Source organism: Mastomys coucha, unplaced genomic scaffold (genome assembly GCF_008632895.1).
Source record: "Mastomys coucha isolate ucsf_1 unplaced genomic scaffold, UCSF_Mcou_1 pScaffold22, whole genome shotgun sequence".
NCBI classification, from domain to species: domain Eukaryota; kingdom Metazoa; phylum Chordata; class Mammalia; order Rodentia; family Muridae; genus Mastomys; species Mastomys coucha.
Window position 1 is genome coordinate 73,702,625 of NW_022196905.1, and position 16,084 is coordinate 73,718,708.

Below are 16,084 nucleotides of genomic sequence, written 5' to 3' on the forward strand. Positions count from 1 at the left end.
AGACATTGATTTACTTAGGTGGTTTAAGGACTCAAAATATTGACACTTTCAAATTGATTGCATGTATGAATTTGAAGGAAAGAAAACTGATTAAGAAATTATGATCAAATCCCACACACAGCGTATTGTTACTGTATAGCATTTGCAAGGAGATCTTAACCTACAAAAAGGGGAAAAGACAATGTATCCTTTCATCAGAATTAATATTCATAATAAGTTCTAAAAGAACTATTTGCCAAAGAATAAAACAAAGTATTTGAGGCAAAGGGGAACACATCTAAAAATCCAATGCTTAAAATACTGTTCTTTCAAGCAGCCAAGTTCATCCAGGCTAGACATCAGACTTCAAGTGACACTAGAGATGTTAGGGAAAGATCATACTAAATTGGTAAACCAGAGATCAGAAAAGGGCTTAGAATGGCATCCTTATAAGTTTGTCTTTTAGTGTCATCCTCTGTTGAGAGTGGTACCTAGAAATTAAGAGTTACCTAGGAAGGTTATATTTCATATACAATAGCTAAAGCCATTTTTTAAATCAGTGTCACACATGGCATATGACTGGTTGTCTTAGACTACAGCATTATGATTTTCTTTCTTCTACATTATGCATAGATAGTACATCTATAATGCAGTTTATATGTCTTAATGTATTTTGTGTGAAATCCAGTATGCTCAATGTCTGAATTTCTTCACTAGAAATCTTTCTCAGTAAATTCTATTTTTATCTCATATATGTTTTAGTTTTATCGGGAACAAGTACTAATCTCACTACTATGTTCCCTAGTGCAGCCATTTTTAAAAATTTTGCTTTTACTTTTACATTCCCTGAACAGTGCATTAGTCATCACCCTTGTTCTGTCCTACACTAAACTGAGCGTGTGTGGGATGTCAACCTGAACGACTAGCTTCTCACGCTCATCTTGCCTATTCTGGGCTCTGACCTGTGCATAGTCACACTTATTCAATAATGATCAGGTAAGAGATTTACCTCTAATAGATAAAATAGGGTTGAAGACTTTGATTTTTTCCCTCTACCTTCATCTTAAACTATACATTTCCACCATTTCATCAGCGAATCAAAACCTCTTGTCTTTTTTAACTTTGTCTAGAATGACTTACATATTTTTATCTTTGATGGATTTATAGCTTTTGTTAAAAAGCTAAAAAAAAAACCTGCTGAAAAATCAGTTACTAGAAATGTCATTAAAATTGTGCGTTGCTGTGAAGATAAATCTAATCTACTTAGCTAAAGTTTTACAAAATGCATTTGAAATCTTGGGCTGCTATCAAAATTGGGAGACCAGCGATTGGGACTTAATCCTTTTAATAGTTGAAACTGGCTATCAGTTATGGAGTATCAGTTGTCTTTAAACATTTGAAAAACAACTAGTTCCAGTATAATTCGAAAATCATCCATGCTCCTAAATCTTATTCATTTGAGCAGAATGGTCGACACTGTGGTTTCAACAAAAAGCCTTACTTAAATGTTGTGTCCTAACACTGCCTGTGACATGCCAGTGTGACTAAGTCACTTAGTCATTTCACATATTCTGCATGAAAATTATGGCCACTCAGTATCCAAAGGAACAGAGAGAGTTTCTGGGATGAACCAAGTAGCTATAGGTACTGGGACAGCAAGCAGCGCACATATCATAAAGAAAAGAAGAGGCAGGGGCAGACAGTCTATGTGCTGGCTTCATTGCTGTGGATAAAAAACACAATGAAGTTGAATGTTAGTTTCATGTTGGTTCTCTTTCTTTCCGGTTATTAGTTAATCATGACAGTTTCTAAATAAATAGAAGTCACTTTTAGTAGATGGTTCACATACATAAATGTGTGGTGTCTTTATGCCAGGAAAAAAAAAAAAAACTAGACTTTTAGGAAATTTTCACAGTAGTGGCAGATGCTCTTAATCTGGCCAGTATTAAAAACTAAACTGCTCTATAAATAATTGTGGTTGGTTCCTACCTTTGATTTTATTCAGCCTAATAACAAGTCTTGCTCTATAGATAATTGTTGATGGTTGCAGACTCTGCTTTCATTCAATTAAGCCGGTAACCTTTTCAAGAAACTGCCTGGGAGAAAGCCAAGAATTCCAGTCAACTGATTTTTTTTCCCAGGGAGCTGAACTGAAATCATCTTAGCCTAGAAAATGTTCCATGTAGGCCACAGCTGCGTTAATTAACCTTTTATTAAACTACAGTCCCCACAGTCAGAATCACAGATAGCCAAATGTAGTAAAGAACCCAAATCTAGATTTAGATTTTGTTCAGAGTAATTACACACTTGGAAAGATGTAATAAAAAAGGCCTTTGAGATGCATGTATTCTGAAGGATCCACTATGCATAACATGAAAATTCAGATTCTCCTCTCTCGTTTTCTTTTCTACACTTCTGTCCATATATATCCAATAAAATTAATTCCAGTGTGTATTATATGAAGTTTTGCTTTCTGTGTCAAGTTGTTAATCCATGAAGGCAGCTATTGTGAATGGAAAGCATTAGGAAATAGGTCCAAATTCACTGTTTCCTAATAAAATGGAGAATTGTAATCTAGAGTTGTATACTTGACCTATGGTAAACAGTACGAGTACTGAAATTATGTTGTTTATCTTTTGTGTTCTCTAGAATGTGGTAAAAGATAAAGGATACATTGTTCTAAGAGTCTAGGGTATGTCTGGAAATAATACTCAATTGTGTATACAGTCTAAGTGCTATAAGCTAGAAGAGGCATGGCAATAGGTTTGGTTAATTATACAGTTAGGAAAGGTGTCTCATCTTTCCTGGCTATAGCCAGGCATCTGTATACTTTTCACTATTGGCAAGAAAGTATGGGAATTGCAGGGGATTCCTATTTAAAGGTAGAATGGAGAGAGATCTTAGAAGTTCAAACTAACGCTCATTTGGAGGACAGGAGCAGAGCTCAGTTGTACTGTGTTTGTCTGACACATATAAGATCCTGCCATTGATCCACATCACCACAAAAAGAGCAAGCAAGGAAACAAACTCAATCCTTTTGAGTATTGTGAGCAATTCCTTAGGCTTGCACAACCTACTTGAGCTGGCTTTTGTCATCTGTGTCTACTTGATTAATATTTCTGAATCTCTGAGAAATTAGAATCTACCAAGGACAACCTTGATGAATCCTATCAACAAATACTGGTTTTGGATAGGAGAAACCTAATTTTCTGCTGGTGACCTTTGTCATCTGATGCACTATTCAGATCCTCCTCCACATGCTATTAATTCACGGACTTTTGCATTGTGGCAGGACAAGCATGTACCTGACGCTTCTGGCTCTGTTTTCTGTATTTTTTAGCTCCATGCTCTAATAAGAGGAGTTACTTTTTATCTCTTTGGTCTAATTAAAAGTAAAGTTGTTAAGTACACAGGGCTTTGAACTCCAGGAGAAGAATGCAGTGGGTTTATTTTGTGTTGTAAACAACCTCTAATCTCCATGTGCAAAAAGTGTATACAATAAAAGATTAAAGAATCTAATGTCTTAAGTAGTTTTCTAAGGGTATAAAAAATGAGATAACTGGCTAGCATCCCTAGGTTGAAAATTTATGGCTATGTACAATGATGAATAACTGAAAGCACTGAAATGAACTGTTTTTTTTTTTTATTATTTTTGGATAAAAGCATTACAACATATTGTGGAGGTCAGTTACTTCCAGAAAGTGGGAGACCCTGGCACAAAGAGTAAGATAATGTGCTAAATTAGTTTCAATTGATGACATTTTGATCTTAGATCCAATTTAAACATTAAGAATTACAGACTTTAAAAATTTGCATTTTGGAATGTCTTTTCCTTTAAACTTGCAAAATGTATATGTCAATATGTACTGATATTTCAGAAGAATTCCCTGTCATAATATAAATTGAATATGAAACCCTGGCATGTTAATTTTTATATTTAATTAAACTCTTTATGTCTTGGATTTTTATTCAGGCAAATACAACTTGATCACAAACTCAACAGTAACTTTTACCACTTTAGATAATGTATCTATTATGATTCTAACAGTGATTCTATTCTTGTAGTCTATCTGGTCTTCTTGATTCTGCACAATCACACACAGAGAAGGGAGTGTATCTTAGGGGTTTTCTGAATTTGGATTTTTGGTATTTCTTATTGGTTTTTCAATACAGAGTTTCTATGTGCAGCCCTGGCTGTCCTGGAACTCACTTGGTAGACCAGGCTGGCCTCAAACTCAGAAATCCACCTGTCTCTGCCTCCCAAGTGTTGGGATTAAAGGTGTGCACCACTACCGCTTGGCAGGTGTTTTTTATATTATCTTTTGGCTTTGAGTCTCCTTCTGCTATAGTGCCATCATATAGGTCTTTCTAAGATTTACTTATATAGTGAATTTTAGAACACTGGGGCTGGAGAGATGTTCAGAGGTTAACAGTACTTGTTGTTCTCACAGAGGACCTAAGTTGGATTTCAAGCACCCATATGGTTGCTCACAACCATCCAGATAATTAATATCTTCTAATTTTCATAGGAATGTGGTACATATATGTGTAGACCAATTCTCATATGCATGAAATAAATGTAAAAAATTCACTTGGTTAAATATGTTCATACATGCTCATAAGGTATAGCCAACATGGCTTTTATCTGAATGTGCTTAATAGCGAGAGGACAGTTCTTGTTTTTAAGAAAAAACTATTCAATTTTACCATGATTTCTGTTGGAGAAAGAAAGTTGTGTATCATATATTGCATTGATTCAATATTTCCTTACCTGATGTTTGTGGGTAGCATTTGTGGGTAGGAAACATATGTCTGTAGTTCTCTTTCCATGTTTGCAAATTTCCGTAAAGATGTTAGACATAACAGTATATAGGTATAGGAATTTGGAGCCATTGACTTTCTAATTTTAATAATTTAGAATTTAATATTATTTTCATTTTTCCAAAATGTATTTTATAGCTGAGACAAACATCTTTTTTGATCTAAATTTAAAAAGCCCAGTACCTGAAGTAACCCATGGATAAACCTCACATTATCATTGTTATTTAACAGTAAGATCTTAGGAAGCTTGGTAAATATTGTCACCTTTTTGATGATAGAAATGTCCTGGGATACTAATAAATTCATTTCAGCTTGATTTTGAATTAATATTTTCCTACATTTTTATAATAAGATTCACATTGCTCATAAGGATGCATGTGCTTGTTGTCATATCTGAGCTTGTCCCTGGGGCTGATACAGTGGAAAGAGAGAACTGATTCCTGAAAGTTGGTCTCTGACCTCTGAATGCCCATCATGACATATAGACCTCCCCAATAAATAAATAAGCATAAAAGAAGTTTATGGACCTCAGCTCTTGCCCCTGGAGCCGGCCCAGTTCAAGGGGTGGGTCCCGCCCCGACCCCTCACTCGCTTCCAGAACCTGGATCACAGCAACAAACATTTGCGATCCCCCGGCCACCACATCAGCCCCTGCAAATGCCAAAGATGATGCCTGAAAGCCAGTATCCATCAGAACAGAGATTTCAGAGACAGCTGTCTGAGCCCAGCCATCCCTTCCCTCCTCAGTCAGGAGTTCCTGGAGATAATCACTCCAGCTACCACCTGCAGATGTCAGAGCCCATAGTCCCCGCAGCTCTGCCACCCCTTCAGGGATTCAAGCAGGAATACCATGACCCACTCTATGAACATGGGGTCCCTGGGATGCCTGGTCCCCCAGCACATGGGTTCCAGTCACCTATGGGAATCAAGCAAGAGCCTCGAGATTACTGTGCTGACTCAGAAGTGCCTAACTGCCAGTCATCCTACATGAGAGGCGGGTATTTCTCCAGCAACCATGAAGGATTCCCATACGAAAAGGACCCCAGGCTATACTTTGATGACACTTGTGTGGTGCCCGAAAGGCTTGAAGGCAAAGTCAAGCAGGAGCTCACCATGTATCGAGAGGGGCCCCCTTATCAACGGCGAGGCTCTCTGCAGCTGTGGCAGTTCCTCGTCACCCTTCTGGATGACCCAGCCAATGCCCACTTCATCGCCTGGACTGGCCGAGGCATAGAATTTAAGCTCATAGAACCAGAAGAGGTTGCCCGTCGCTGGGGTATTCAGAAGAATCGGCCAGCCATGAACTATGACAAGCTGAGCCGCTCTCTCCGCTATTACTATGAGAAAGGTATCATGCAGAAGGTGGCTGGGGAACGGTACGTCTACAAGTTTGTCTGTGACCCGGATGCACTTTTCTCCATGGCCTTCCCGGATAATCAGCGCCTGTTCCTGAAGGCAGAATCGGAATGCCCCCTCAATGAGGAGGACACGCTGCCGCTAACTCACTTCGAAGACAACCCTGCTTACCTCCTGGACATGGATCGCTGCAGCAGCCTCCCCTATGCTGAAGGCTTCGCTTACTAAGTTTCTGAATGGCTGAGTAGCCAAACCCTAGAGCTAGCAGTCCTCATTCAGGCGAACAAGGGCAGTGGTTTTGTTTGTGTTCTTGGCTGTTCCTAAAGCTTGCCCTTTTGAGTATTATCGGGAGAACCCAAGCTGTCTCTGGATTCGACACCCTTAAAGACAATACCTTGGCTAGGGAGTGGGAACAGGGAGAGACAGAAAAACCACCAATTCCTGGGGAGACATGGAAGTCCCCCTCCTTGCCACCATGGCCAGTATGTGCAGAGCAGTAGAGCATCGTGTTCAGGTTAGCGCCCATGAAAGGGGACGGAGTGTATGACAATCTGCGTTGATCATGGACTACTAAAATGCCTTCTTCGCACAGGAGGCTTTGACTTGCACAATTCTTTGGAAAGAAACTGCACACCCCTAGGAAAGTTGATAAGGCTGGGTTGGGGAGACTCGGACCATTGCGGCTTGGAATTGCAAAACTCTTGTATGCTCCTGAAATCTTTCCCCCTGTAGTCCAGAACTGGGGAGGCCAGGAGAGCTGTTACTCACTCCGTGGTTGTCAGACCGCTGCTCCTCTTGGGCCTTCCAGCCAAGCGAGCGGTCACCATAGGTAAATCAAGTCCTCCTCCTCCCAGTCACATGGCTGAGCTCAGATGGCTTGTTTTAGAAAGATGACAAACATGACAGTATTTTGTTCTGCTTTGATTTGAGGGGGGGATCATTTTGCTTTTGGTGATTGTTTTGAGGAAAAAACAGTTTATATAAACTGAAAAAAAAAGAAGTTTATGATAGGGAGGCTCAAACAATATTTATACATGAAATAATTTAGGTGGAAAAATTAAACAAGGACACTAGAATGCATTATTAATAATATCTCCTATATATACTATCAGCACAGAATAAATTTCTAGGCTGTTTTATACATTTTATCCCTATGCATTTAATTTTCTTTTCTTCAGGCAGGTCACAGACACAGTTTAGCAGGACTATAAGCTTTACATTCTAACATGTGTTTGTAGAGTAAGTCACAAATGCAAGTGCTTGTCACACCCCTGCACCTTCACTGAGCGACTGGCTGAATCTCTGCATTTTTCTTCCAGAGTTAGGTTGCCCTGGATTTGATTCATGTCTACCATATGCTGGTTTTCTTGTCCTTCTTTTTATTTTAGTTAACTCAAATGCTGCTTTTGGTACAGATTTCCCCCCCCCCCCCCACAGGCTTAAGCGAACATTTAAGATGAGTGGATATTACAAGCTGGGTCAGCAAGGATGCTGCTGTTTTCGTAGTCTCAGACTCAGAAATGTAAAAATAAAGGCTCTTGCTTTCTCTTTCCCTCTTTTGGGGTGCCAGCTTCTAAGAACTTGAGAGCATCTCAGCCTAAAGGCACAACTACAGCTTTCTCTAGATCCAAAGTTCAATCTATGTATCATAGCAGAACGCAGAACTTCCTTCTTTATCCTGCTAAATCATGAAACCGCAAAGACAGGGACCTTGTTTAAGTCCAGGGCCTTAGGAAGTTTAAGAACTTCTTGGACCCGAGCTACTATTCATCTGACATGAATGTGATGTTTGGAAGAAGTTACTAATCTATCTTAATTTCTTCTACTATGGTGAATGTAAAATTTATTTAATAACTACTTGCTGGTATAAATATTACTTTCAAACTATGGAAACCAAATGGTCAAATTTGGGGGAAGGTAAAAACTACTTTGTTTTTCAGCTAGAAAGTCGCATGTTGTGAGTGCTTTGGAAATCAGGTGATTTTGTTAATTCACTCACTCTTTGCCCTTTAAACCTCTAGCTTTAAGGAGAGAAGAGAAAGTGATAGTGTATCCACTCTTCCTTGAGCATTCAGACAGTATCTTGTTCAATTAAAAATTCTTGTTAGGTCAGACATAATGGATTCTTGTTGTTACTTTAGTATTTATTCAATGAAAGAGATCGATACTTTTGTCCCCGAGGGAACTGCAATGATAAGAGACTGTGCAGTAAGTCTCTCTGTTCATTACAAACTTGGGGCTGGCAGCTGGAGAGTATCTGCTGTATATGTAATTTTAATTAAAGCATCAAGGGGGAATGGAAATCGGCACATTCTTTTCTCATCTGTAGCAGCACCATGCTTTCTTAGTAGCGTTTTATATTCTCCTTCCTGTTTTTTTTTTTAATTGAATGCACCTTTATATTCTCCAATTTTATTTTCTTTTTTAAAGAAAGGACATTTAGAAGAGATTGAGAATAATCTCATTCTCATGTTTCTACACTTGACCACTGCGCACTTGAACCCACTTTTGTATCAGGGTTGAATAACTTAAATCTTATCACAGAATGTTGCAGACTGCCTGTACCAGATAGGTTAGAGAAATGATCGGTCTTCATTATCCTCTTTGCCAAGTTTTAAATGTGTCTGTGTTTAAATTTAATGAAACTGATTTGTGATTTTTCTGAAGCGCAGCATTAAATAAAGGCATAATAAAATCTACTTTGCTCTGCCGTCTTAGATACTTCCCAAATATGGCCTAATGCTCGCTTCAAGTAATACTGTCTTCTGCAGAACAAGCTGTCAGATTCTACTAGCTCTAAATTTACTTAGAGCTTTGTTTTGTTTGGTTTTGTTTTTTTAAAAATTAAGCCAAGATGCAGGTCCCTGGCTCCCACCCAGGAAAACCTTACATGAACCATCACATTGCATCTCTCAGATGATTTATGAACCTGCCACTTTAATTCATCTGAATAAAAGATTCAAATCAGATGGTAGATTTGAAAGGTGACATTAACCTTTATAAATCATTTAATTTTCTCTCTTGTTATACAGATGAAGAATCTGACACAAAGAAAAATTTAATGGCATGTTCAAAGTTACACATCAAATTATTGCAAGAGAAACCTGTTCTTCCAACTTCTGGTTTTCTTTTCCAAATATCGTGTCAGAGAGCCTGTTCTGTGCAGAAGAAATAATCACTGCCCTAAATTTATTTACATAAGCAGATTCACAGTCAGGTCTTAGCTTAAGTGTTTTCACAAGACAAATAATTTAGAAGTGTGTAACTTGTTTTTTGTTTTTTTTTAAAATCATTTTAAAGGTTATAATATGTTAAGGTTAAATGTTTGAGATCCAGAAGTATGAGTTACAACACTAAAAGCTAAATATAGGACTATAAATTCATGAGTACAAGAACACTGTCTACTTTTGTGTTTTGAGGGAGAGAAAAATTTACGGGTTCAAATACAGGATGTTGTTGCTGGAATAATTATATTCTATAAGGGTTAAGTTCTTTTCACTTGATTGGTTGGTTTATTTCGTATATTTTTGAGAATACCACCACGAGGACCATAAATACTTTAAACACAATTAATAGTATTTGTAGTGCCTTAGAGTTAATACACTGTTTATTTGAAATTAGATGTTCCTAGAGGTAAATGTTTATCTAATCACAAATTTCTATGCCTATTAGGCAAGGAGTGATTATGACACTCAGACTGCATTAGTGGGAGAAGGTGCAAGATACGGAAGCAATGGCGGTTGTTGTCAGGAAATTAATACTACCAAGAGTGTGCTTATGCTATTGCTGCCAGAGGCAAGCCAGATATAAGTGCAGGGAATTAACAGAAAATATCCTAACACCTGCCTTTGATGGAAGCTGATACAGTAAATAAGCAAGTCTCCCCTTAGGAACAGGAGCCCCATGCATGCTTACCTGGCCTCAAGTACCTGATTATCTTTTTATGTGTCTCTTCATCATTTCCATCTGGGTCTTTTGTCCTGTTAAGGGCAAGGCTTGGAACTCACTGTTAGAGCCCTTGGATAGCTTGTAGTTTCAATCAGCAGTGTTAAAGGAAGAAAGAAAGGAAGGAGGGAGGAAGGGAGGGAGAGAGGGAGGGAGGGAGGGAGGGAGGGAGGAAGGGAAGGAGGGAAGGAAGAAAACTAAAATTGTATTAATATGTAGAATTTTTGGGAAACATGATAACCCAGTTAACAAGTTTTTCACACTGGACATTTATAAAGTGATGTATTTGTATAATACATGCATTCCTTACAAACCTGACTATACACTAATGAAGAGAAGAGTAATAATATGGTGTCTCTTGGATGCTTTTTATATCTTAAAAAAATAGGTCTTAGAATTATATTTTATATCTTAATAAACATGTAGGGGAAAGAACCTGAAATGATAGAAATAGAATTCAAATTGAGGTCTTCAGAGTTCTGGTCAGACTAGAAACACTGATGTCTTGTTACTGTAGGTTTTTTAAAACATTGTTATTTTACAATTTTCTTTAAGAAATTGGTATTAGCAGTATGACTACCCAAGACCTCTTTTAAGGAAAAATAAGCATATTAAGAATCCTCAGTTTATTAGTTTCTAAAATACAAACTATAATCTATCCTGTGGTATATCCATGTGACTTAGTCCTGCATGAGACCTGATGTTGTGGTATTTAACAACAAACATAAGTTTTACTCCTATGGATAGGGGGATAGAGTTCCCCCCAGAGTTCTCTTTGGAACTCTGACCTAAAGTGTCTGGATTCCAGACATTGTTACCCTAAAGCAGATTGTGTACTTCTTTCCTAATTTTTAAATAAACATCAGAAGCAGGAGTCTTGTCCATCCCAGAATTAATGTCTAAGCGAGCTTCCTCAGAACTGGTATGGAGAGTTATAATTCATCATTGAAGGAGGTAGATTTTTTTTTCATTTGTCATGAAACTCTATAGTGGTCTCTTTAGCCACAAAGGGAAAGAAATTCATCTTTAAGAAGGTCAGTGTTATCAAAGACATAAATTTTCCAGCTTTACGGGCTTGCTCTGCATTTCAATGATGGTTTAGGGAAAAGCAGCAACAACAAAACTCTACAAACATATTATATTTAGTTGCAAGTGCCAATGTGTATCTTGCTAGGTGTTTCATACCTATTGAGTTCACGGTTCCAGGAGATGATAGGTACTGGGATAAAGACAATCAGGTTCCGTCAGTGGAGTAAGACTGTGTCATCAAGTGCACACAAGTGCATGCCATGCTCAGCAGTAGGTTGTCAACCTACAGTGACTTCATTCCTTTTAGTGGCTTCTATTTCTCCTCCTTTTGTTTGTTTTATGAAAAAGAAAGAGCCTGTTGTTGGGTGGGTAATGCCGGGAGCATTGGAAAGACGTTGTAGATGAGAAAGGTTATGATAAAAATACACTGTATGAACTTTCCTAAGTAAATATTCAACATCTATCTATCTATCTATCTATCTATCTATCTATCTATCTATCTATCTATCTACACACATATATTATTCAAAATACTTGATTTCTCATAATACATATGTGCATATATATATTATTCAAAATACTTGATTTCTCATAACTTACAGGGAAGTTACAGGATATTAAAATATTTTGTGTCACCAACTATGCTAATTTTAAAACAGTGCTTCTAAAGATTTATTTTCTAAGGTAGGGTTTATAATTCTGAGTGTAAAATTTAATGCATCCAAATTTGGAATTTAATAGGAAACTGAAAAAAATGAATGGGAAAATCAGTGTGTTCAGATGTTATAAGTTGAAAGGGAAGTGAATTAATATCTCACTTTTTAGGTGATATTAAAGGACATGTAAGTTAAAATTGCATTGCTTTAACACAAATCCTTGTATCTGTGTGTGCTCTGCAGCCTATATAAAGAAAGTTACATGACAAGCTTTATTTAGCATCATTCCAAGAAGAAAAGTTGCAGTTGTGATTTTTCTTAATAAGCAGTGCTTTACTTTAACATTTTCATAGACACAATTGTATTTACTCTGTCCCTATCTCTACAGGGACTCTACATTGTGATACTAACAATCCAACAGTAACTTTGTTGTTGCATTGGTAGAAGTTAAATTTAGAGTCAAAAGCTAGGTTTTGAGTAACTGACTAATGTATTGCTTGCTTTTCTCACTGCTGTAGAAAAAAAACATATAAAAGATGAGTATTTAGGACAGATTTTATTTAGTTCACAGTTTGAGAGAGTGTATAGCCAGTGTTGACTGGAAAGGTTTGGCAGCAAAAATGGCTTGGGCTTGGTGTTGAGAATGGTTTGGGTATATGGAACCTGAATTTACTGGTTATTGACAGGGTTTCAGTCAAAAGCAGAGAACGTCAGTGGCAGGCTGCTAGCTTACAACCCATAAGCCTTACTGGGACCCTTGTCCAAAAGTTTCCATAATCCTCCCCACGTAGACACCAGGAGAGGCAAGCATGTGAGCCTACAAGGGACTTCCACATTTCTCTGTTCCATTCACATTCACATTGTCTCACCTTCAATTATTTGATATTTAAAAACAAAACAAAACAAAAACCCTCTAAATTTAAAGTAAAATTTACCGAGATTATTTAGGGTCAAGTCCTATTAATGTGTTCCAGTTTCTATTACACATATATTTTGTTTAGATAGCAAGTTGAAGATACATGAAATGTGCTTCAAAATACTAGATGTTTCTCTGGAGTGGTACAGTATACGAAGATGTGTATTAGAGATTCAGGCCCTGGATTTCCCAGGGACTGATTTGCAGTGGGGACTTTGAGTAAGTTATTTACACAGTCTACATCTCAGCGTCCTTATCTGTAAGTGAATGAGAATGAAGATCTCTGAGGACTATTCTAGAGCTTGGTTGAAAACATACAGATAAATGCATTATATACTTTCAGGCTAAGTGCAGTCACTTCTTATTCTTTGTTACTGTTGTTTCTGACACAGACTGACTACACATGTTGATCTACTCAGGACCAAATTTAATTCACTGTTGTGGAATTTAAATGGCTTTGCCACAGAAAATAAATATTTAAGTAGGACTGTCGCTATTCCTCTGAAGCCCTCTTTCCGAAGGATGCTATATGGAGGAAATTATGCAATAGAAGTTCTTTTCCCAGATGGCCAAAGTGAGCCACTGCTCCCGACATCTGTACTGACTTTAAAGAAAGCAGGTCTCAGAGTGAGCCTGAGTCAGAGTTGCCCACGGCCTGAACGTGTCTGGCCAAACAGCCCTTGCCGCAATAGTACAGAGATGGGTACTTGCTGGAAATGGGTGCTTTGATGGGGAGGGCAGGTGGTGAATTTTGTGACATTGAATTGCTACCATCTGTTTCTTATCCAGTGTTAAAATAAAGAGAGGAGAGGTGACATTCGAAAATGGATGTGCAGTTTTATAAAATCTGTGGTAAGATTTTGGTTTACACCCCATCCTCTGCCTTCTAACGTGGCTTCCAAGAGGAGAAAGGCTTTAATTATCAACGCTGCTCATAATAAAACCATTAAGAATTTCTAACGGATGCTCTCAATGCTGACTATATTTGCCCTCCCTCAGAGGAATTCTTAATGCAAATCTTATTGTTAGTTTATGTTCCAAATGAATACTTTAGTATATATTTTACAGATATTTCTCTCCACAATATCTTTCTCTCTGACCTTGTCAGAGAAGAGAGCATAGTAATTAAAAATGAAAACTTTTTCAATAAGTAACGTATACCTTTACCCTCCCAGTTAAAATAAAAGAAGCTCAGGTGACCTTTTTGATTAAACAGTGACTCTATCCATGACATATGAAATAAGCAGGGGCTAAGAAGGCCTGGAGTGGGTATGTAACAGCGGCACAGGACAAAGGTTCAGGACTTTGAGTGGCTTTGGCAAGAAAAAGTAGGCTCAAGTGGGAAAGCCAGAGAAATATTTGATGACAGAATCCTGGCATGGGGAACTTTTCCTTACCTTTCATCATGAAGAACCTCTAAGAATTTAATGAGCAAATATAAAAGTGATAAATGTTAACGTTATGATATAAACCGTGGAAGAGGCTTCCATCTCGAGTATGCCGTGCAGGAGCTAGTTCCAAATTGTATCCCATTAGTGGAAGACAAAATGGGAAGAATATGTTATGAGCTTTAAACTATGTTGGCTCCATGTTGAAAATATTCAAAGTTCTTACAAGACAGAATTTCCAAAAGGGCTGGGCTCTGTGCTGTGCTCAGCAACTTAGCTCCCTCATTGCCAGCCAAGATCTCTTCAAAAAATGAATAACTGAATAACTCCATGTATCATAAAGTATGAGCTAACAACAGCATGTTTAATGTTCACAATGTGTCTTCTGTATTCATTTGGTTGGTTGGTCGTTGGTCATTGGCCAGTTGTCCTGATACAATACAGTTGGAAACTTTTTTAAGCCTGTGAGGCTGGGAAGATGGTTTGACCCATTAAATCCTGCCTCGACAGAGGGCCTGGATTTGATCTCAGAACCCACTTTAAAAAGCTGGGATGCTGACACAACCTTTAAATAGTAACATTGAGGTGGGAGTGGTTAGATATACCCTGCACTGGGTGGATTTGGAGACAGGTAGATTCCTCAGACCATCAGGTTAGAGAGCTTAGCCTACTTTGTGAGTTACAGACGAGTGAGTGAGGCAGACCCATCCTATCTCAAAAGAAAAAGTAAGTGGTACCTGAGGATGTCCTCAGGCTTGCTTAAACATGTGACCCTAATACAAGAGCTCCAGGAAGTCCCTGAAATCGACTATATTAACTAGCCCCTCCCTGTCAGAGTAAGCAATAAAAGCCAAGAGCTATTCTCAGGCAAGCCAAGCTGCAAAAGAGACTCCAAGACCGGATCAGCTTCTTGGAAGAAAGCATATTCCAGCTGACTTGTATGGAAGAGGTTTAGACCAACTGTATCACTTGGGAGGAACACTCTCCTGCTATAAAGTTGTAGGCCCAAGTCTATTCCACCACAGGGCACAACTGCTTGGGGAGGCAGAATGCTGGGAGTTTGACTGCACTTATCCCATGCTGTCACTGAGGTGGGTGCTGGGCTGTAGGGAAGCACCAAGACAACTCTCCAGGGGTGGGAAAGCACAGTCTGAGGTATGGGGAAGCCAGAGTTGGTTCAAGGGTCCCTGGGCCTGTGAAAAGGCCAGGGCTGTGGGGCTCTCAAACTCTTAGACATCCAGTTACAGAAGAGCAGAGAACGGAATTGAAGTTGGGGCCAGTGAGAGGAGGCCCCAACATCTAGCCTGGGAGGAGGTCCTGGTGGGGGTGATGGGGAGCTCCAGCTAGCTCCAGCAGAGATGATTGTCCTTGGCTTGGGGGTGGCCGGTTTGGTTGCAGTTGTGTCTGGGAGTGCAGAGAGGCCTTCTATTGGAGATTAGGCTGCAGATCTGTAGGCAAAGGCATTCTATATGACTCCTCATGGTGGATCTTGATGAAAAGAGGCAGCCCATGGTTCTGAACAAATTACTGTCATGGAAAATGGATGTGTAAAACCATACCCCACTTCTCAGGGTGGGCCTGAGATTAAATATCTTTTGCAGGGAGGAATGTCTGGGAGGGAAGCTTATTGGCTCAGCCCTTCAGGCCTCTAGGTACCTCATTAGCATGGAGAACTCTGTTTTGGAACTCTGTGATTTTGGTCCCCTCTCTTTTCCTATTGTCTTGGTCTGAGATGTTAGGGATGCCTCATCCACATGTGGAAGGGCTTGGGGCATTGTCCTTATGCGACTTATGGCCACAAATATCTTTATGGGGGCCATGCAGCAAAGTGACAGGGGTCTGGTGCCAGGAGCAGGAGAAGCTCCTACCATCCCTTCAATGACTCTGGGGCTTCTAGCCTTTGGCTTGACCTTACTCTCATGGTCCACTGCCCCACGCCCTGCCTGTTAACCTGCCTGCAAGCTGTGCAGTGTTCTCCGGGTTTCTACCTTTTG

The 16,084-nt window shown here is 38.9% G+C and overlaps 2 protein-coding genes across 2 annotated transcripts in view; both read left to right on the forward strand.

The window, feature by feature from the left end:
• LOC116104569 (translation initiation factor IF-2-like) overlaps window positions 1–16,084 on the forward strand; it is a 186,184-nt gene that overhangs the window by 63,271 nt on the left and 106,829 nt on the right. The gene's annotated exons all lie outside the window — the stretch shown is intronic.
• Window positions 4,209–7,114, forward strand: LOC116071376 (ETS translocation variant 5). Its single transcript, XM_031342854.1, has one exon. It carries the CDS (start codon window positions 5,458–5,460, stop codon window positions 6,382–6,384), a length of 927 nt encoding a protein of 308 aa, XP_031198714.1. The 5' UTR covers window positions 4,209–5,457; the 3' UTR covers window positions 6,385–7,114.